This window comes from Pavona decussata, unplaced genomic scaffold (assembly GCF_977016875.1).
Source record: "Pavona decussata unplaced genomic scaffold, jaPavDecu1.1 SCAFFOLD_76, whole genome shotgun sequence".
NCBI classification, from domain to species: domain Eukaryota; kingdom Metazoa; phylum Cnidaria; class Anthozoa; order Scleractinia; family Agariciidae; genus Pavona; species Pavona decussata.
Genome location: NW_028145494.1, coordinates 2442097 through 2463690, shown reverse-complemented (window position 1 = coordinate 2463690; position 21594 = coordinate 2442097). Strand labels below are relative to the sequence as shown.

The 21594-nt window shown below is 39.4% G+C and overlaps 1 protein-coding gene across 2 annotated transcripts; it reads right to left on the bottom strand.

Moving 5' to 3' along the window:
- Positions 1-128: 128 nt before the first annotated feature.
- On the bottom strand, positions 129-19681 carry LOC146476643 (uncharacterized). 2 transcript variants are annotated; one of them, XM_085114519.1, is made up of 9 exons: positions 19329-19680; positions 11397-11459; positions 9608-10775; positions 9013-9090; positions 8329-8475; positions 7675-7773; positions 5479-5542; positions 2252-5424; positions 129-892 (listed from the first exon to the last, which is right to left on the bottom strand). In XM_085114519.1, exons 2-8 carry the CDS (start codon positions 11412-11414, stop codon positions 4230-4232), a joined length of 2769 nt encoding a protein of 922 aa, XP_084970645.1. In that variant the 5' UTR covers positions 11415-11459; positions 19329-19680; the 3' UTR covers positions 129-892; positions 2252-4229. The 2 variants fall into 2 exon arrangements, with proteins under 2 accessions (XP_084970645.1, XP_084970643.1); XM_085114517.1 differs by having other exon boundaries at positions 2252-5542; positions 19329-19681.
- Between the last annotated feature and the right edge of the window lie 1913 nt (positions 19682-21594).

Sequence of the window (21594 nt, the reverse complement as noted above, 5' to 3'; positions counted from 1 at the left end):
TTTTGAATTTAGAGGGGTTTTTTATCCTTCTAATTGTCCCCTTGAAAATTGTTTTGCCATATTTCAATGGCAAAAAGGTCCCCTTTTCGAGATTACCCTGGAATTCCCCATATAGTGATCAATGCAGAGAATCCCCACCATCGCCAAATTGTTAGGTCTTCTTTGTAACTGCTGAAGTTGATGAAACTTCTGCGGTGATCCCTTACTCATAAAATATTACCTATTCACTCTCTTTCAAGGTGTCCACTGACATCCACTTACAGTCAGCCATATACGATAGATAAGCGGGCGAGAATTGGAAGTCTGCTCACCATTCGATTAAAATGGATTCAGGACGAACAGGTTTGAGGCTATTGTTGTATTCTTTGCAAACAGCTAGTCGTAAGATACATTAAGTAGTTGCAGAACGATACTAAGTAATGAATCGAATGAATCGAAAACCGGTCATCCTGGGAAGGGTGCAGGGGGAGGGAGGGGTTGGGCTCAATAAATTCTCATGTGACAGACAAACAGAGTGCGTACAAGCGTCTAGTTGATACAGCATGTAGTAAAAAATATGTTATAGAATAGAAATAAAACAGTAAAATGTTAGTACGAACTCTGGGAACCAAGTAGACGTAAAGTTTTTGTGAATGATTCCATTGGATGCTCTGCCTTTGCTTTAAGAGGAAGAGAATTCCATAATTTGGCACATCAATAAGAAAAACTCGAGTTCTTCAATAACCTCTCCCATATCTGGCCTCGCTCTAGGCGTTATTTCTACACAGCGCTTCACGAGTTGTTTTAAATCACAGTTCCTCATCTGGTCTATTTGCCTTGCACGCAGTCCCGGATCTGGTTGTTGTCTGATGCACATCTCATAGAGGAGAACATCAAAACTGTGCACATCAACCTATGGACAACAATACATTTACTGATAAAAAAAACTTCCTAGCATTTAAAGAATGGTAACTACTTCTCAAACGCTTTCATTTCATTGAGTTGTCAATAACTATTAAGGAGTGTAGACTTTGGAAGGGAGAGAGTATAACACTAAAGCTAGTTATTGAACATCTCCGACACTAAACTGATGGCTGCTCATACATGAAACCAGTATCGATACTTTGGTGGTTTAGGCCCGGTTCATAAGTCGAATTTCTACCGTGTCGAATTCAATTCCGTAAGTGCGGCAGAAATGCGACTGTTGATTTAGACGTCGCACTTGTGCCGCACTTAATTCAGAGTTGATATTGCAGTGTCTGTCGGTCAACAGTAATTATGATAAAGCTAGAGTATCCAATATGGCGGACGAATATACGCGTGACCAAAATATTCTCCTTACTGTGCACTTCTTCATCAGTGTCATCATCAGAGCTACAATACCTCTCCTGCAGTACTTCCATGTAGTTTCCTGCGAGGATTTTCTATTCTTCAGATGAGCTTTCTTCTTCGATGGAATTGCGCGGGTGCCATGACGCCATTTTGGACGGTCAGCCTTGATTTACGCATTCTCATACATTAACATAATGTATGTAAATGTATGAATTCGATTCAACACGGCAGAAATGCGACGTTTGAATCGGTGCCGAATTTCTACCGGATAATGCGACAAGACCAGTCAAACGTACGGAAGAAATTCGGCAGCTGATTCAGACGTCGAATATCTGTCGCATTTAATTAGTTTAATTGAATTCGACAGGGCAGAAATTCGACGTATGAACCGGGCGTTAGAGTATTGAGGGATGACGTGAAAATGCCGATTCTGCGATAGAAACCCAGTATCGCGCGAGTGGTATCGTCCCCAATTGTAAAATTCCCATAGTGCTGTATAACATAAACAATATATGATAGCCAGTACTTCACGGAACTTGGTCTTTTTTTAACGATGCCGTTACTGTCAGGCCTTCCCCAGGGGTCAAATTAAGACGGATTTTTTCAGTCAATTTACTGACGGTTCGAAGACTACTTGGACTTTCCACTGGATGAAAGCTGCCCCCCTAGCTCCGGGTTAAGTTGAACATTGATTCAAGTTTTATTGCTGATCAGTAAGGATGATCCGAAAAGATTTTTGCTCCTTAGTTTTGACTCGTACTTCCTTTAAAATAAGCTTTACATAAACATTTTTAACGAACGAAATTAAAGGCTCGATTAACTTCTAATCACGGATTAGCGTTAATCGACTTTCGAACAACCGCATCTAGAACTCCAATGAACGTAAAATGTAATCCAATGCTTTGGTTGGTCACAACTAACTAATCCAGCATACACTAACCTTGCAGCTTATTGGTTGATCCGGGTTTTCATTCTGAGACTCATCTGCGGAGTCAGGATCACAGCGCCTGCGTAATGTATATTGCCTTGGCGTCAAAATTAGCAGTACCATAATGCGACAGTTTGGCTCTCCACTGGCTAACATATCTCCATAGCAACACATTGGCACTACTTACATCGTGGTGAATAAGTGGATCCGGTTTCTGGTGTAGGTAGTTAAGCGCTCGAGTAACATCCAATGAAATAATAGGCACTTGGTTTGCAGAGAGGGCTTGCTCCTCCCGATTACTGTAAAGTCTTTTTCTTAGACTGCAGTCCATGTGCTCTGTTACTAGCAAAGGCCTTTCATTCGTGGTTGCTCCAATAAACTGCGGCTGACAAGGATGGCGTCATTTTGAAGCAATGCCCACTTCTCGCTCAAACACGCGTCTGGTATTAGCAGACATAAGGTTTTCGTACATTTGTTTTAGAGCGGCATCACAGCCATAAAATTATCCCCGGTAAACAATTCCCCACTCTCCTCGCCCGAGTTCCTGACTTGTAATCTGGATAGTTAATGACCCAGTTATACAGATTTGGTGCTTCTCCCAATTTTCTCTCCTCTTATTGACAGTTCGAGATTGTAATTGTTTTATTTTCGGCTCTCTAAACCGCTCATTTTGTCCTTGTAATTACAAGTCGCTAAATTGATCTCTGGTACGTCTCAATTCTTGTTCGTTTGTCCTCATCTTCCTCTGCAGTTCAGCGATTCGTTGTTCCCCTCTCAATTGCACCCTTTTTGCGAGATATTAATTCAATTGATATTCCACACGTCCCATTGCTTTCTCGTTGATTTTCAATAGCCTCTGCAGTTCAATAACAATTGTTCTCGCTGTGCTGTCATTTCTCTCTCGTAAGCTCTCAATTGCCTCTGCAGTTAAGTGACTCGTTGTTGTTCCTCTTGTCCTTGAAATTCATTCAATTGTTCCATAGTGCGGTTACTTCTCCGTTTTTTGCTGTCAACTACTTCTGCAGTTCAGTGGCTCGTTCTTCTTCTCTTAATAGTTCTCCTTTTACTTGAAAGTCATTCAATTGTTTTCGCAGTCCGGTCACTTCACCCTCAGCTCATGAGTTCTCAACTGCCTCTGCAGTTCAGATCATCGTTGTTCCTCCCTTAATCTGCGTTCTCCTTGGTTTTGAAACTCATTCATTTGTTTTCGCAGTGCTGTCATTTCTCAGCGGCCTCTTTCCTTCAGTGACTCGTTGTTGTTTCTCTTTTAATCGTACTTATTGCCCTTAAAAGTCAATTGTTTTCTCAGTGCGGTCATTTCTCCCTCGTGAGTTCTCAGTTGCCTCTGCAGTTCACGTGACTCGTGGTTCTTCCTCTCTTGAGCTCACTCGTTGGACGAGTCAAGTTCGAGTTAGGTTTCGTTTCCTCTATTTTCTTTCACCTTTTGTTTCGTTTTTGTCCTGATATGTTTGATTGTGATTCTTGCTTTCATAATGATGTGCCAACTGCTGTTCGAAGCATTGAACATGAACAAGATATTTTCCTTGTCAACGCAATCGCGAGAGTTCATTGTCGACATCTATTATTTTCCTGAAAGAGTTTGTTCAGTGCAGTTGGTGACTACAGCATCAGTCACTTTGCTTTGTGAAGCCCAAGTGTTAGGAAAATAAAAGAAACTCCCCTGGTCGTCTACATTTTTCCGCGAAGGGTATAGATTCTATTCTATGTTTTTTCTTCAGAGTGTCCTGCAGACGCAACAATATGGCGCTCGAGTCAGGCAGGTAATACTTCGTCCGTTTTTTCAGTTGTAGAAATGGGATTTCTGCTTCAGGTGTATGCAACCGCAGGTTTTAATTTTCCGAGGAAATTTATGAACGCTGTAACGGATGTCGTATATCTTTCCACAGCAGCAGCGAATCACAGCGATAATGGCTCTAGCGATCGATAGTGAAAACTGTTGGAAACCTGAAAGTTGATTTTCTGTTTACCACTAGCACGTCATTGTATAAAAGAGAATAACAACCGGAAGACATAAAAAGAAGAAGAAAGATAAAAGAATAATAAAAGTTTCACCCTGACGCGAGCTTGCCTCGGGACTGGAACTTGACTCGGGCTCGAACTCGAGCCGTGCTACGAGTGAACTCTCCTCTCTTAATCGTTCTCCTTGTCCTTGAAACTCATTCAATTGTTTTTGCAGTGCGGTCTTTTCTTTCTTGAAAGTTTTCAACTGCCTCTCCAATTCAGCGACTCGTTGTTGTTTCTCTCTTAATCGTTCTTCTTCTCCTTTAAAGTTAATCAATTGTTTTTGTAGTGAGGCTAATTCTTTCTTGTAATGAGTTCTCAACTGCCTCTTTCCTTCAGTGAGTCGTTGTTGTTCCTCTTTTAATCGTTCTTCTTGTCTTTGCAAGTCATTCAACTGTTTTCGCAGTGCTGTCATTTCTCCCTCGTGATATCTCAGCTGCCTTTGCAGGTTAGAGCTTCGTCGTTTTTCCTCTCTTAATCGTTCTTCTTGTCCTTGAAAATTATTCAGTTGTTTTCGTAGAGCAGTCATTTCTCCCTCGTGAGTTCTCAGCTGCCTTTGCAGGTTAGAGCTTCGTTGTTGTTCCTCTCTTAATCGTTCTTCTTGTCCTTGAAAGTCATTCAGTTGTTTTCGCAATACTGCCACTTCTCCCTCATGAGCGCTCAGGTGCCTTTGCAGGTTAGAGCTTCGTTGTTGTTCCTCTCTTAGTCGTTCTTCTTGTCCTTGAAAGTCATTCAGTTGTTTTCGCAATACTGCCACTTCTCCCTCATGAGCGCTCAGGTGCCTTTGCAGGTTAGAGCTTCGTTGTTGTTCCTCTCTTAATCGTTCTTCTTGTCTTTGAAAGTCATTCAGTTGTTTCCGCAATACTGCCACTTCTCCCTCGTGAGTGCTCAGCTGCCTTTGCAGGTTAGAGCTTCGTTGTTGTTCCTCTCTCAATCGCTCTTCTTGTCCTTGAAAGTCATTCAGTTGTTTTCGCAGTGCTTCCACTTCTCCCTCGTGAGCGCTCAGCTCTCTTTGCAGGTTAGAGCTTCGTCGTTGTTCCTCTCTCAATCGTTCTTCTTGTCCTTGTATTTCTCCCTCGTAAGTTCTCAGTTGCCTCTGCAGGTCAGTGACTCGTTGTTGTTTCTCTCTTAATCGTTCTTTTTGTCCCTTCTGTCCATGAAAGCTTGTAAATTGATCAGGTTGAAAGTCACTCGCTTCTTGCTCACTCGATTTCAACCGACTTTGTAGTTCTGTAAGTCGTTGTAACACTCTCAACTCATTTGTGTCTTCTCGTTCAGGACCTTTTAAGTCAAAGATATATATTTTTAACAAACAAATTTAATCCATCTTTATATAACGATCTCAAAATACGGGTTTTAGGGCCCCGAAAAGGTTCATAATGACGTGAACGAGAGTAGAAAGGAGAAAGAAATTAAAAGAGAGACTACGATTCGGTAAAACTTTTAAACGAGACCGCTCTGGTCATCATGCTTGTTTGACAGTGCTAATAGTTTCCCCCCTCATTTCTCACCCGTTTGATGACTCAAAAGGTCCTGTGGAGATTGTTCAAGAAGCATCAAGGAACATGAGATATAGAAACCTTGAAAGCAAGAATCTCCATTTCATGGGATCTTTAAACAATTTAAAGTACAACTTTTTATTTCATTGAGCAAATTGTGGCTGGCGTTGCGATTTGTTTTAAGAGTTAAGCTCCAATTTCAAAAACATGTTGAAAGAGCGGAAATAACGTCAAATGTTACACATGGTCAGTTTCTTAGAAAATAGAGTTGACTATAAAAATTAGCGGAAAATGGAACGACGTTTCGGTGTCATCTTGCCACCATTATCAAGTAAAATTGTAAATGGTTTGAACCCAGGAGTCACGTCATAAGTACGTAAATTATGATCATCCGGGTGAGTGTAGTCCTGAGAAGGGCTGTTTGTGGTGACTTTGACTGACGTCTCGACGACCTGAGCGGAAGTCATCTTCAGAGTCAAGTGAATTGTGGAACGTCAGTAGGTGGTATATACGTCTCTGGTTGTTAACCTGATTGGTCAACGAAGTCCAGATGTTATTGGTCGTTTGTCAGTAAGCCGTGATGAAGACTGTAAAAAGTGATTGGTGCGTTTCGATCCGTCTTTTGCTAGTCAAAAAGTCCGTGGGTCTATTGTAAGTAAAATGTCTATTGTTTGTCTGTTTCTTTGTTGTTGTCAATAAGTCGTTTGTATGGTGCAGGCAGTTGTAGGCAACGGTTGAGTGGCGTTTGTTCTAAGTTAGTAAACCAGCTTTCCAGAGTGAGTCGTTGATAGTAATTTGTACAGTAGGTAATGCACTTGGCAGAGTCCCAGTCGATTCTGTGGTTCGTTTGTAAATGGTGCTCAGCAATGTGATTGTTGCTATCACCATTTCTAGTTGCTCGTTTGTGTTCAGTCAGTCATACGTTTAAATTTCTGCCGGTCTCACCAATATAAGTGGCCTGGCAGTCGCAGCATTTGATCTTGTAAACTGCTCCCTGTCTGCGGTTAGGTTCGTCTTTGTCCTTTACTTTCGTCAGTAGTTGTCGTAAACTGCAGTGGTTATAGGTTTGTGAGCTACACGGATATTGTAGGGTTGTAGAATCCGTGCGGATGCTACAAGCAGACAGACAGCAGCGTTTTCTTTTTTTCCTTTTTTTGTCAAATAAGTCTTCTCCTTATTGATCATAAAAATAGTGGAATAAAGTTGTCTCACACACGCTCCTTTGCTTCTACCTTGTGAATGATTGCCAATACACTTCGCGACTGTTGTACGTAGTTAACATGTGCAAACTGGTCGATTCGAGTGTTTATGTACGGAGGTGACACCGAATAAACGAGTGAGATTGAAACCGCTAGGCTTAGAGGAATCACTCAAACATTCCAAGTTCTAGTCCGATCAATTCTTACAAGAAATCTGTTGCCATTTCCTCCTCTTTACTCCTTGATTATACAAACGCATGACCAATTTTCTGACGCGGATTGTCGTGTCCGCAACCTGTTTTATTTACTTCCATCAATCATAGTAAATAAAACCCTGCAGCTATCTGATGGAGTAGAAGGCATCTCCTATGATTCAATGAAAATTAACTGCGAAGATGGCAAACTCCTAGGCAGTCAGCAGAAAAGAGACTTCCAAACAACCTTATTTTAGTACTTCTTCCTTGTGATAAGGATTCTTTTCCTAACATCCATCGCTCTCTCCTTCTTCCTTGCACGCTACCGGTAAGTAGGGCAGAAGCTGAGCATGACCCGTCCTTTTCACTAATGAAACGAATTAAGACCCCCTCTTGGTCAACTATGTATGAACAGCGCTTCTTGTATCTCGGTGACTTATCGCACTACACTAAGATTTTTCTTTTACTCTCTAATGATCCTATCGTGTCTTTATAATTTTCAAAAGCCACTGACCACTTACATTTTATTGTTGCATGTAGAGTAACTGATTCATAGTCTTCGGGTGGTTGGGTCTGACTTTCATCGGTAGTTTGATCATGGTCTTGAGAAAGCTTTCTTTCTAAGAATTTGTGACAAAAACAACCAAGGTTATCTCTCAAAAAATGTCATCATGATATGATATACTGTTGATCTTTTTCTCATTGTTGCGAAATAGAACTTAGTATACGTTGTTTGTTTTGTTTTATTTTGTTTTTGTTTTCATTTATGTTTCTTTCCCGGTTCAACCAATACCAACGTTTAACATAAAAAGTCTCTTGTATTTAAGGTTCTCCTAGTTGGTTCTCATATTGAACAAATGCGCCCGTACCGTAACCCTTCTGGTAGATGCCAGAGACTTTCCGCACGCGATCTCTGGGCTTCTTTATTTACGCTTCGATTAATGAACCTATGGTCTACCTCAGACGACTAGAGTATCATGGTACGCATGCATTTTGAAAGGACATGGAGAAAAGGACTTTATTTTCCTTCCACAAATAAAAAAAGAGCTGGAGCGTTTTCCATTTACTCTACTCACCTGCTGTGGAAAATTTTGCTAGTTATTTGTGAATAACAGGAGAATAAATTAATGTAAACACCCAACAAAAGTAAACAAACAACTGTATAGTCAACTCACGTGAGATGCTTGTTAGAAACAGTTTGCAGGTCAGGTTTCCAGAGTAGTAATCCTTCCGAAGGCTCTCGAGAAAATCTTGCGTCTTGCACTCGACTATCACCCTTAAATTTTCCACGTTGGCCTGTCTCACTATTACGTCACGTACTCCTACAAGATAGTAATACATGTTACTGTGCACTCTCTCGTATTATTATTATTATTATTATTATTATTATTATTATTATTATTATTATTATTATTATTATTATTATTATTATTATTATTATTATTATTATTATATTATATTATTATTATTATTAATCAAAAGCATTATTATTATGAATAAAAGTTATTCTATATTTTTGGATGTTGTGTATATGCTATCTCGCGAGTGTTGACTGCGGCTTGTGTGTTGTTAACAGATTATCCGTAAAGCTCTAAGAAAGAGCCAATCAGAATTTTGCGTTGTAAGAGCATAATTCAAATGCCCTGGCTTTGTCTGTAGTCTCACTGCTCGTAGTCTACCTGGGTGTGTCCTCCCGATCAGCTCAACGAGTGACGCCACATTCAACCGCTCACCAATGACGACTGGAGACGAGGATGTGACACGATGATCTACCGCCATCATGCCATCAAATGGAAACCGATGTTCTGCGCTAATCCTAAAACTAAGCTTTTTTGGACACATTATTAATCAAAAGTTACCTGAAGCATGTGCAGTTGTGAAGTCAGTTTGCCGACAAGTTCGCTGCGGTATTGAGGGATGAGGACTGATAGAAACATCTGCCAAAACAAACTTTACACAATCAAATACTATTCTTATAAGATTAAATTTCGAAATACAGTTGACTATAAAAATAAGCGAAAACACGGAAAGACGTTTCCATGTCATCTTGTCACCATTATCAAGTAAAGCATGAACCAATTTTTAACTTGATGATGGTGCCAAGATGACACCGAGACGTCGCTCCGTTTTTTCGCTCATTTTTATAGTCAAATACTATTCATAGATCAAGACATAATAAATAACGTGACTACTCCTTAAACTGGCTCACTTGAAGAGGATATTGATTCAATTGTGCAAACATTATCAAGTTCTACTCAGTGAATAGCCCACTTTGGGTTCTTTATTAAAGGAATCCTGCTCAATATTTTCTTAATTTTAAGACAACTGTTAGTTGTCAAATCGTTCAGAGCACCGTAATCTAACGGCAACCGATCATCAAAGCCTCGTTCGAAAGAAACCAATAAAAAGGAACAATCGTAGTGGCATTAACCGACGGTGACAGAAAAATCGTACCGTGAACCATTTTGAGCATCTCTCCTGTAAGTTCTTTACTTTGCTTCTTCCAGCAGTACCTCTCTATGTACACTTTACGCAATGCTTTAGATTCCTCAAGCCGCTGTCTCCTGTCTTTGCCCCGGATATCCTTAATCCTTTGGGCCCATACTTGAACATCGTCTGAATCAATAACAAAATATGAACCAAATTGTACTTCACTTAAAGCTTCTCCAAACCCCGAGTTTTGACTCACGAGGACGGGTAGACCTGCCGATAGGGCTTCAAGACCTGTCACTCCAAACCCCTCTGTTCGCGATGGTACGACAGCTAAATCGACTTCACAAAGCAATTGATTCAAACTCTCTTGGTTCTTCAAAAAGCTTCTGACAGTTAGGCTACAAGCAGGTATGCCACACTCCAGGAATCGTTGTTTTATTTCATTTTGCTTTCCCATCGCACCAACATAGACAAGATTAGTGTCATTTAATGTAGCAACAGCTTTAGCCGCAATGTCAAATCCCTGCAATAAAAAGTCTTCAGCGTCTCCGCGACCACAAAGAAGAACTCGGAATTTCTTTCCTTCGCCATCAACCTGTTCCACTTTAGAAACGTCACTAAAAATGCCAGGAGTAAAATTAAAGATCCTTTGATTACACGAACGAAGGTAACTTTGAAAAGCCTCGTACAACTTGGGTCCATATGTGACGACAAAATCAGCCATTTTGCAAAGTTCGACCTCATCTTCGTGCTTCTTTGCACTGTCTGAAATTGGATTTGCGCATGTCCGATGCATTCCAAGTTCTTCGCGGTTTGTATGGACAACTTGTATCCATTTACACTTGTGCGAGTCTCTTATGAACTGCGCTTGATTACCGAGCTCGACACCATGGCCAACAACTACGTCAATGTGTAAATCAGGCGGAGGGAAGCAAAGCCAGTGAAGCTCATCTACACCTGGCCGCCGTGCTGCTTTTATGAGATCAATGTTGTGATTACGAGCCACCGCCCTCTCCATGTGATCGTACTGTGGGACAAAGAAAGTCACATGTACCTCGGGGCACTTCGCCAAGTTTATCGCCATCTCTCTCTTTAAAGTGGACAGTCCTCCTTTACTTGACCCCCATTCAGACGCCAGGACAAGGACTTGCAACTCTTGGCCAGCAGATACGTTTTTCAACTTTCTGATCTAGTTAATTTAAAAACGTCGAAAAGTAAGGTAACGGACTCATTTAGAGGAGGCTTTTTAATCAAGGACTTTCCATTTTACAGCTACCTTTACTGAGGAGTTGGTCACAACTACGTTTCATTAAGATTTTAGATTCAGATTCTGTGTACGAGATTACACTGTATTTCCACCCTCAATTAGCTGCCCTCCCTTGAAGCAAGAGATTTGTAATATAGCGAATGAGCGCCCTCCCCTCTCGCAATTACAACTAAATATGAGTCCTAGAATTGAAGCGAGAAATAGAAATCATAGATTTGTGTACTATATTTTGAACATGTTTGAAGTAATGTGCATGTGCATCACGCCCCCATCACCGATCATCTAAGCACCAATAATCAACCTTAAAACTGACTATTTGATTTAGCGACCACGGAGCTTACTGAGGGAAATAAGGGATGTTAACATATTTGACTTAGTAGGAATAAAGTCATTTTTATAGCTGTCTGTCAAGCATAGCTTTTTGCTATTTAACTGACAGCGTCATTCTTAGCCTCAACAATTAAAATTACGAAACGCTTGCGTAAGGAAAACAACTTACGGACTGAAGCAACTCTTCCTAAGCACCATGAATGACGCACATACCTTTCTTTCGGAACACATGATGCTGGAAAATTCTCTGCACCTTACACTTTTTGCAGAAAATCCCTATAATGACACGTGACAATTAACATTTGCAAGTCCTTATTTCCAGGCTACTTTCGCATACTATTGTCAAATAAGGAAACTGGTCATAACAAGTTTTTTCGAAGAGGACCCACCTTGTCTGGGGTGGGTGGGGGGGGGGGGGGTTTCGAAGACACCACCTATCTGACAAAGTTTTATTGGCTTTAAAATTTGAGATGACACAGAAGTATTCAACTTGCAAGAGTCAGCATTGCTAGATAAACAAGAAAAGTGAGGTTTGAATCTTATTGTCATTTGGCTATGCAATAAAGACACCATCTTTTGAGGTTGTGAAATGGGGGAGGGGGGGGGTGCAGGCAGATACCGCCGTTCATTTTGTGGTTTTCGTCGGTCCTGTTCGAGTATAGTAGTTTTGACTACTTCCCTAAGCTAATCAATGCTTTACAGGTAAAAGTAAAACAAGTTCAATTTCCCATATAAAGACCCTCTGAGTATTGCGACCTCACCGAAAGGACCCATCTCTCTTTAAAGACCTTTAACGCGGTAAGCAGACTTTCTGCCTGTTTTTTACCAAAACGGTGTAGTGAGTAAATTAGCTAGATTCTTTTCGTCCCTCTATTTCATTGAATTTACTTTACGTTACTGCTATGTTACGTTGCTATTTTGTACTTTATTATGTAGAGTTTTTGATTGCGTTCGACGTAGGAGAACGCCATTATAATTTATCGCAGCCAGAAAAATCTGAGATTTCGATGGACTGCTAAATAGCTCCCGTCTCAATCTTTATCAGGGGCCGACTTTCTCCCCCATGTATGGGAACATGCAGTCTCGTTTTTCCGTACCAAACTTGGATTCCGTTAAACCTTTTTATAGAAGTCTTACCTGTCTAAAATCCGGAATGTTATTCTAAACCGATTTGCCTTCTATAAACAACAGACATGCTGTCGTGCTGAATCGGACAAAACATGAACTAAACTCGATGGAGTTTGTATAAAGGGGCGAGGAGACTGTGTTCATCTTACAACTAAAGTTCACATCAGAGGTTTTGTTTCTTTCACTTTTCGACGAACGATGACATAAACGGGATCATTCGCGATGAACAATACGGTAGCATTATTATCTTTGTGAATTGCTGAGGTTTGTATAATAGATTTCTTGGAATAAACTCCTAATATATCATAAATAGTCTTCAATAACTCGTTATATATACACAAAAAGTAATTAAATTACAATTAAAAATTTCCATTAAGTCTGTCATAAAAGAAGGCAATCAAGTTCTTACGAAAGACTGACAAGGTGTTCTACTCCCTGATAGAGGTAATTCATTCCTTTGGCGGCAAACCCAAACAAAAAAGGAATTCTTAAAAACTTCTGTCCTACTGAAAGGGACATCAAATGTTAGGTGATCAACGTCTCTAAGCAACTTGTCGCCAGAGCGAAACGATACATAATCCAAAATATTTTAAGTAAATGTATTGTCAATGCTTTTCATAACTTCTTTCAGAACAAATCTAAGGGGATATTGTCCAACCGTAATAGGAACATTTTTTTTGGAATAATATTCCACAGACAGTTAAGGACAAACCTACCAAAAAAAATGTTTAGAAAAGCACTCTACAAATACTACCTTGCTCAATATTGATGATACATTCCCTGCTCATTATTAATGATACTTTACTCCAATTATTTTCATTTCTCTTTTTTTTTTGTTTTCCTTTCGATATATCTTTCTTATTTTTTCTATTCTACTTAGTTACTTTTCTTATCAATTTACTTCCTCTAAAGGGACACAGTATTAGTTTTACTAGAGGTGCCCCTCTACTCTCCTCCCCCTATTTGAATTGTATTTTGTATTTTTGAATTGAATTTTAATTGTATTTTTGAACTGCGTATTATTCTATGTTTTAATACTATATTAATAATATATTTTACGCTTATGTAACAGTAAAAGTGGAGAGTATAAATAAAAAATGTCAAATGTCAAAATTATTAATGCACTTATGTAGCGGCAACCTTTACGGGTTGATAAAAGGATGCGAGGAAACTGCAGTGAAGCAGCCACAAGTCTAACAAAGTCCGCGGGCTGGTCCGTTTATTTGTCACAAGGTAGTCGACAAACTTAACAAACACGAACTAGAGGTTGCGTTTACAGAAGTTCGAACGAGACTTAACCATATCGACCGTCAAAGACTGTTAGGTCCCTCCACACAACACGAGCGTGTTGTTGCGAGAAATCCAGCGAACGTTCTAGCAAAGTTCTACTCTCTCATTCTGTCCTCACATGCGATAGCAATATTCCATATCTAAAAGATCACGTGATGTGTCACAAAACGGAAGCTGAGAAGGTCTTACAACTTATTATAGAATAAAAAATTGTTTATCTCCCTATGATATTGCGAAGGTAATAAATTTACTAAGGGGCTTGTGCTCAGAGGAATCCTTGCCAGGAATGAATCTTATAGCCCTATACGATGAATTTGTCTTATGCTGGTAATGTTTCTTTTAGAATAAGGTGATCATACCATGCTAGGATATTCTAGGCGCGACCGAACCCAAGTTAATATATAAAGTAATGTTTTTTTACTCTAACATCAGTTATGCCTTTATTTGTACCATAAAGCAGGTTAAACATCACCAGTTTAAGCTTTGGAAGAAATAAGCTAATCAGCTTAAATCTTGGCTAACTAAAACACCCAGACTAATAGATAAGGTTGTACTATAAATTCATAGACACAATATGGCGAACAGCTAGCCGTAAATATTATCATGAACTAACAAAAGCGCGAAAGCTTTTGGTTTGTAAAGCCAAAACTGGCGCGAAATATTACAGCACGTGTGATGAGATCAGCGATAAGTGTGGAACGCGATATACCTAAAATAATCACACTGAATTGGCAAAGCCGCACACTTGTTGCACAAACTATATAAGCATATATTTTTTTAGGTACGAGGTGGCCTCAACTATAAGCCTGGTGGTTTCTAGAGGTCACCTCGCCATACATTAACCACTCAATAAATTGTAAATATATTAGAAAGAAAGGCAAATAAACTTCAATTCAAACTACCTTTCCAACATTTCTAAAACAGCAGCTCAACCCTTTCTCAAGGGGCTGTTTATACATTAATTATGTGGCAATTGCAATGATGAGACTCGAATGCTGACGTTTCGAGCGATTTTTTCCATTCCTCACCGACGCAGCACCACAGTTTCTTTAGAAAATAAACTCCTAACTATTTGGACAGCGGTTGATCTTCAAAAACACGTACTGTGCACGCTCAAGAAATCCACTTGGGATTAGGAAAATAGAAGAATTCTGTATTAAGTGTTTGTGTTTGAAGTCTTCTCTCATATCTTTAATAATCCTCTATAAACAATTTTAATGTTTTATTCCGTAATATTACCGCTCATTAGCCCGTTGGGCTCTTTGCATTTGGCTCGCAGCCCAAAATCTTACGCTGTGAGGGAAAATGCCCTTCAGGTTACTGGTTGCATACTAACGAGGTTGTGTGACACTATATGTCTGCTCCCTGAATGAGATTAATAGATAAGTGTGGCAACTCTCGTGAAAACAGGCTCAAAACAAAACTACTGCCCAAATAGAGACAACAGGTGTACAAAGTACACAGCGGTATTATACGTGAATGGCACGGAGATGTATCTCTGGTCGCAAGGATCATGGTAGTAGTATACTGCGGAGCCTTTTACATAAAAGGCGGTCGAAAGAAACAGGTGAGACCTGTTCCATACAACTAGTGCCTAATATACAAGGCAAGTAACGATCGTAAACATACGGAAAGAGAGTGCCATCCCAAACGTATGGGGAGTCAAGATGGGCAATCGCCTCTCCTGTATGTGTAAAATCTCTAAGTGGCTTTTGTCTTGTAGAAGGGAATCTAATCCCGAAATGGTCGGTTTGGAGTTGCAGATAAAAGAAAACCACAGTGTCCGCAATAATCATTTCTCGGATTAGAAAATTGTATAAAATGAAAAATATTTCCGGGGTGTGAAATGCGGTCGAGCGCACGTTCCCTCATGATGCGTCAACAAAATTCCCATTGATGGGGCAACTGACATAGTACAAGGGACAAAAGCGATAACGAATTACTCTCTCAGTATATGTTTGCTAGTAAAGTAAGTCATTGGCCTCGCAAGGCCGCCAAGATTGCCCCCGCGGTAACTGCGATAAAGGGCTTTGTTCCCGTAATCATTTAAATGGATCCCATCAGGAAGATAAATGTTGACAGTAGGATGGTAAAGCCCTCCGTGACGCCAAACTCCCGCAAATGGGGCGTTGGCAAGACCCTTCACTAAATAGCGGTTTAAGCTATCCACTTTGTCGTTGTAATAGGGAAAGGGGTGATTTGATCGCGGAATTACTTCACACACCATGATGTAACGAACACTACATTGGTGGTACAACAGTTCCACAAACGTGGTCTCAGCATCGCTGGTTGTATCACACAAGTCATTCGAACCGAGCTTGAGAATAACTATATCTGGAGCCATATCCCGAATAGTGGGGAGGTCCAGTCGGACCATTTTGTCCACAGTGCGACCACCTATACCCAGCATACAAACTGTACACTCATCGGACACTTTGAAATCCAGAGCGAAGTCAGTGTTATGACGAGCCTGTATGGTAATAAACTGATTATGTCTCCGTACAAATGAATGGCCTAGAATGAGCACCTTTGGTGAACGCGATGTGACATTAGAGAAGGCCATATCCTCGAGTGGGGATGTTAAAAACGTCTACAATACTTAACTAAAGTGACGAGGATCTAGGCCAAAGGGGACAAATGATGGTCTAACCGAGCCTTATGTAGGGTAATTAGCTATAGTATCTCCTTACTACCACCCGAACGGAAGCCACAGAACAGATGCACTGATAAGGCGCATAAATTCATTTATTTGTTAAATAAATATCCTTTTTGGTCATAGTCACGTGACCGAATGTCATTACCCTGAGGCTCATGTGAGAGGCCGATTAACAGCAAACATCACATGCAGTGGTATTTCCTCGACTAAAAGTGAACCAAGTTATGGGCCATTTAACAATTTTCAGATGTAATGGCATCTGGGAAAGTTTGTTTTGTATAACTATCTGGAGTTTTGAAAAAGAGTGCCCAAATGTTAGCCTGAAACCCGGGTGGGTGCGCTTCCACCTTGCATGGCGCTTTATTTCCTGGGGGTTAAGGTTGCCATCAAGGGTAGGCTGGATAAACCCTACAGGAGCAGAGCTAACAGGTCACTTGTACTCAGGGTCCCTCCCTTTAAATGCAGGGGGTTAGGGTGGGTCCGAATTTGTTAAAGTTAATGCTGCTTACTGAGACTTACTCATCAAGTAATAAAATAAAAAAGTGAATTTACCGAGTTAAGATCTTAAGAAATTCTCAGCGATTATGTAGCTGTAGCTGTAGCTTTTTTCTCCAGCTACATTGCATAGCAGAAGCTTTGGAGGTTAGTTGATTACCTCTGGCAGTAAATTGTAGGGGGAGGGAGGGTAGAGAAGATAAGTATAGTACTAGTATTTCTTTGGTTGAGTGAGTTGACATGGGTTCAAGTTGTCTCTGATTTTAATTGCACGCTACATTAAGCTTGCAAATGCTTCAAAGACATGGAATATGACGACTCTAATTGGCTGATCGAGATGTCAGGTTAATTTTATGAAAGATTATCTTTAATGTAGAAACCAACACCACCACCATTAGACATGGAAGGTTGAGACAGGAAATGATAACCAGGAAGATTAGTGTTTAAAAAAGAATCAATTCCAACTTTAAGTTTAGTTTCGGAAAGGCCGATAACAGAGAAGGAATATTTCAAGTCACATAACATGTGAAAGAAATCATCAAAGTTTGCTGAAAGACTTCTTATATTGAAGTGCAGGGCAGAAAAAGTCTTATCAGAAATAGTTGGACGAATATCTTCATTCGAGTGGAACTCATGAGTTGAGTAATAACCAAAATTAGTCACAGAGGGTAAATTCAAGTCAATATCAATACTGGATAAATTTGGGTTATTATTAATAAATGTAGATAAATCAAAACATGGTAAAGACTCTAAATTCAATCTAGAGATGTTATCAGAGCAGAGACAATCAGTGTTGGAATTATAGACCAATAGCTCTACCAACTCATGGTCTTCAACAGAGTTAAAAGGAAAAATTTCATGGTCTTTCATCAGCGGAGGAGAATAAAATTTTCATCTCCGAAAGTCTTACTCAGACAAGGAAGAAATTATTTAAAGCAGCCCCGAAAGTCAAGAAAGAATTGAACTTCGACTTTGTATCTACTACAAATTACAGAATTTTCCTCAGGCAGAACAAGGACAGTCGCTCCCATTTAATTACTAGCGAATCTGATCTAGCGAAGTTGAAGGCATCATTCAGCTGTTTGATGGGAGCAATCTCGGATAACCTGATAAGTTTTCATCCAAACAGTGGACTTCTCCTGGACATGAATTATAGAGTTGTGAGCCCGGTTTTCATAAAATCAGGTACATATATTGTCTTAATTATGATTATTTTATGCTTGTTATGTCTTCAATATATATTGATGTTTCCTGCTCTTTTTCCCCGGAGGCGTCACGTTCCATTGACTGCATTTTACAATTTGCAAATATCAACTGAAATAATCAGCGAATAGTCTTAATTTGAGACCTCTAAATTTTAACACGTCAGTAATAGATTAAGTTAGCTCTACAGACATATGTCAAAGAAGCACCACGTCTTAACTCGTAAAGCACGTGATACAAAAGAAAACCTTTTCACCGGCTTATTCTGTGATTGCTCGGCTGGCCCATGTAAATCAGTGGTTGAGTTCCTCGTACTGATTATAAAGCGTCACCATTCTTCTGATCTACTGTTGACATTCATTCACGTTCATTAGCTACAAGTTTAAAACCCCATTTATTTTAACTGAGCAGGGCACCGATTTTCCGAGAAAACCCAAGCTCAGAATTTTTCGACATCTGTGATTAAATCACCGCTAAGGATTACGACCAATGACTTGTCTAGCACTGGACATCTGTCGCTACTGAATGAACACATAATAAAGCTTAAAAAACTGGTAGTATAGTCCGCTATTTTTAGAAGAAACAAAGTGTTACTGGCTGTGCTGAAGCACATCATTTCAACATTTAAACAAAGTAAGATCTAAGCAAGTGTAACATTATACTGATCAGTCAAAAGAAACTGCATACCAAGTTATTCATTTTACGCTACGCTTCTTCTCTCTAGCTTTAATTGTAAATAGGTTCCAGAACAGAAGCAGTGAGCGGAAGCCATCGAAATTTATAAGTGTTATGCTTAAAATCTCGAAAACATCCAAAATGTTGCTTGATCGTGACCAATTGCAAGATTCGTTGCGAGTTAGCGTCACACTCATTAAAATAGAATTTAAAAAAATCGTCAAGGTAACCAACTTTCACAACTTTGGCTGGGCCATCGTTTTGGCCGCCGCTCCTGTCCTAGCCTAAAGAACCCTTCCTCTCCTCTCGTCTACCATCTCCATTTTTTAAATGGAAAACATTTCAACAAATCAAAGTTTTGGGTATGTCTTGATATTTCCTTTCCAGACAATTATCAAGTCTAGTGCAGTCGTCCGAGGACGACTTGTCTTGTAAGATATTAAAGATGTACGCTTACGACACTTTACAAAGATCACGCTCAGTCCGAGAAGTCTAGACGGTTATCGACGCTGGAACATTGATGGGATCTGCTTTTTCACTCAACTAATCAACGGAACAATTCGCCTTTGAAGGTTTTCTCTCAAGCGGAGGCGATTTAATACATGTTACTTGATTATGCACGATGAGAGAAATACACGCCATGACAGTTATGTATGGACCCACATATCAAACAATGCTGATTAATTAAAGGAACAAACCTGTTATGCTGCAATATCAAGCCAGAATCAACAGCTACATCGACAAGGAGATCGCGACATCACGATCCTGACAAAAGCTAAAGAAAAATCAGTGTAGTATACAGGAAGCTAGTGAAGTCATTTGCAAACGCAAACAAGGATACATGCGCAGATGTACAATGATGTAATGCAATAAGGCTTTTAATTGATTAATGCCGAAAACATAGGCCTGCAATGCATACAAAGGCGAACATCTGCATGGTTTTCTCGATGGACAGAAATCAAAACAGGAATAAGTCATTGTTTTGTTTTTCCTCTGGTATTGTACTTTCTAGGAGATTGTATGTCGGGAATTGTGCCTCCCATCTACAATTTCATCATTGTTTGACAGCTCTTTTGACTTTTTTTGCTCTAGGAGCTCCTGATCTCCTGCCTGGAGATTATTGAACTGAGCCCCTTTTCCGTCTTGTATTTACGTATGTTTTCTCTTTTGCTTCCTTCTGCAAGTCGGGATCTCGTAGTTCTTCATTGTTTACTGGCGTTTCGTGCATTTCCGGTATGATTTGCTAAGTAAGTTTTTTGCCGGCCAAATAACAATTCTTCAGGGCAAACCCCTTTGACGGGTTATCCCAGATGTTGCAAGGTACCTTGTAAGCAGACCCCAGAGTCTTGACTCCCCAAAGAATGGGGGAAAAGAAGCCCTGCAGAAATCAAGTGTCTGAAGTTGCCACAGCCCGAGCTTCTGGGCTGGCATTTCTGTTTGTTCATTTCTATCTGCTCAGAAAGGCCTAAATTAGTTACTACAGCTAGTATTTTTACATAATTGTAATCATACCTTTTACTGTTAGTCTACTTATCATATACTAGAGTTAGTCTATTATTATTATTATTATTATTATTATTATTATTATTATTATTACTATTATTATTATTATTATTATTAGTAGTAGTAGTAGTAGTAGTAGTAGTAGTAGTAGTAGTAGTAGTCGTATTATAAGCTGCTATTGTCATTTATCTACCGATATCGATTTTAAATATGCTTATTATAATTAGTATTATCACTTTAAATTGTTTTTCCTTTTTGTGATGCGCGTGTGAGCATCTCACTATGAAACACGCGCAATAAAAGTAAATAAATTATTATTAGTAGTAGTAGTAGTAGTATTGTTATTATTAGCATTATTTTACCATACTTTTACAGTACGCTTAGAGTCATGCTGATTGTAAAATTTATTTTATTATTCGTTATTCAATAAAATAGATCGATTATCATTAAAAAATAATAAAAAAATTATTATTTTTATTATTATTAGCTGCTATTGTCATTTATCTACCTATATTGATTTTAAATATGCTTATTATAATTAGCATTATCACTTTAAATTGTTTTTCCTTTTTGTGATGCACGTGTTAGCATCTTACTATGTAACACGCGCAATAGAAGTAAATAAATTATTATTATTATTATTATTATTATTATTATTATTATTATTATTATTATTACTATGAAATAGATAAATCTGTGGTCTGGAAGCCATTTCAAAGCACGAAGAGGATAAAAATCAAGATGGTAGTCGGTTTAGGTTTGTACTAAGTCAAGAAGTAGGCAGCTTTTTTCTAATGCTCCATAAACAAAGTTGTCACAAATTGCCTGCAACAACTTTCCACAAACCAGCAGCTACAAGATGACTGTTTTTCATTGGTCAACAAATATGGCCTCCCAAAACCAGTTGCAGCTTATGTGTTGGAGAAAATATTTGTTACGTAGAAGCAACAAGTAGTTACGGAGAAGTGTATTTTGAAACTACAAAAAGGAAGCGTAGCTTTGAAGGAAGAACTTACTAGCAAAATTGGCAAGACCAGCAGTACTGTAGGAATGCACATGGTAGCTTCAATTCCAGTCAATAATTTGTGCTAAAACTACAAGAATTCTCCTGAGGTCGTTACGTTTTGCTTGAGAGAGATTTTCCAACTACCCAGCAAAGAGGATATCGTGCTGAACTTGTCCCTGTAAGTCATTCAATTCTTCTCTCTCTCAACCACTTTACTTCTTCTTCCTTTGCTGGTAAGTAACTCTGCAGTACGGTCACTCGTTCTTTTTCCTCACTTAGTCGTTCACCCTGTCCCTAAGATTCATTAAACTGTTCTCTCATTGCTCTCATTTCCTGCTCGTTCGCTCTCAACAGAGTCTGCTGTTCAACGACTCGTTGTTGTTCCTCTCTTAACCAAACATGGCTTTGCCCCAACTCGTTTTCTCTCAACTGATTTTCCAGTTCAGTGATATGTT

Coding starts and splice junctions, on each gene's coding strand:
- LOC146476643 (XM_085114517.1), bottom strand. Junction 9,091..9,607: donor GATGCTCAAAATGGTTCACG/GTACGATTTTTC, acceptor TTGTTTTGGCAG/ATGTTTCTATCAGTCCTCAT. Junction 7,774..8,328: donor GTTTCTAACAAGCATCTCAC/GTGAGTTGACTA, acceptor ACAAATTCTTAG/AAAGAAAGCTTTCTCAAGAC.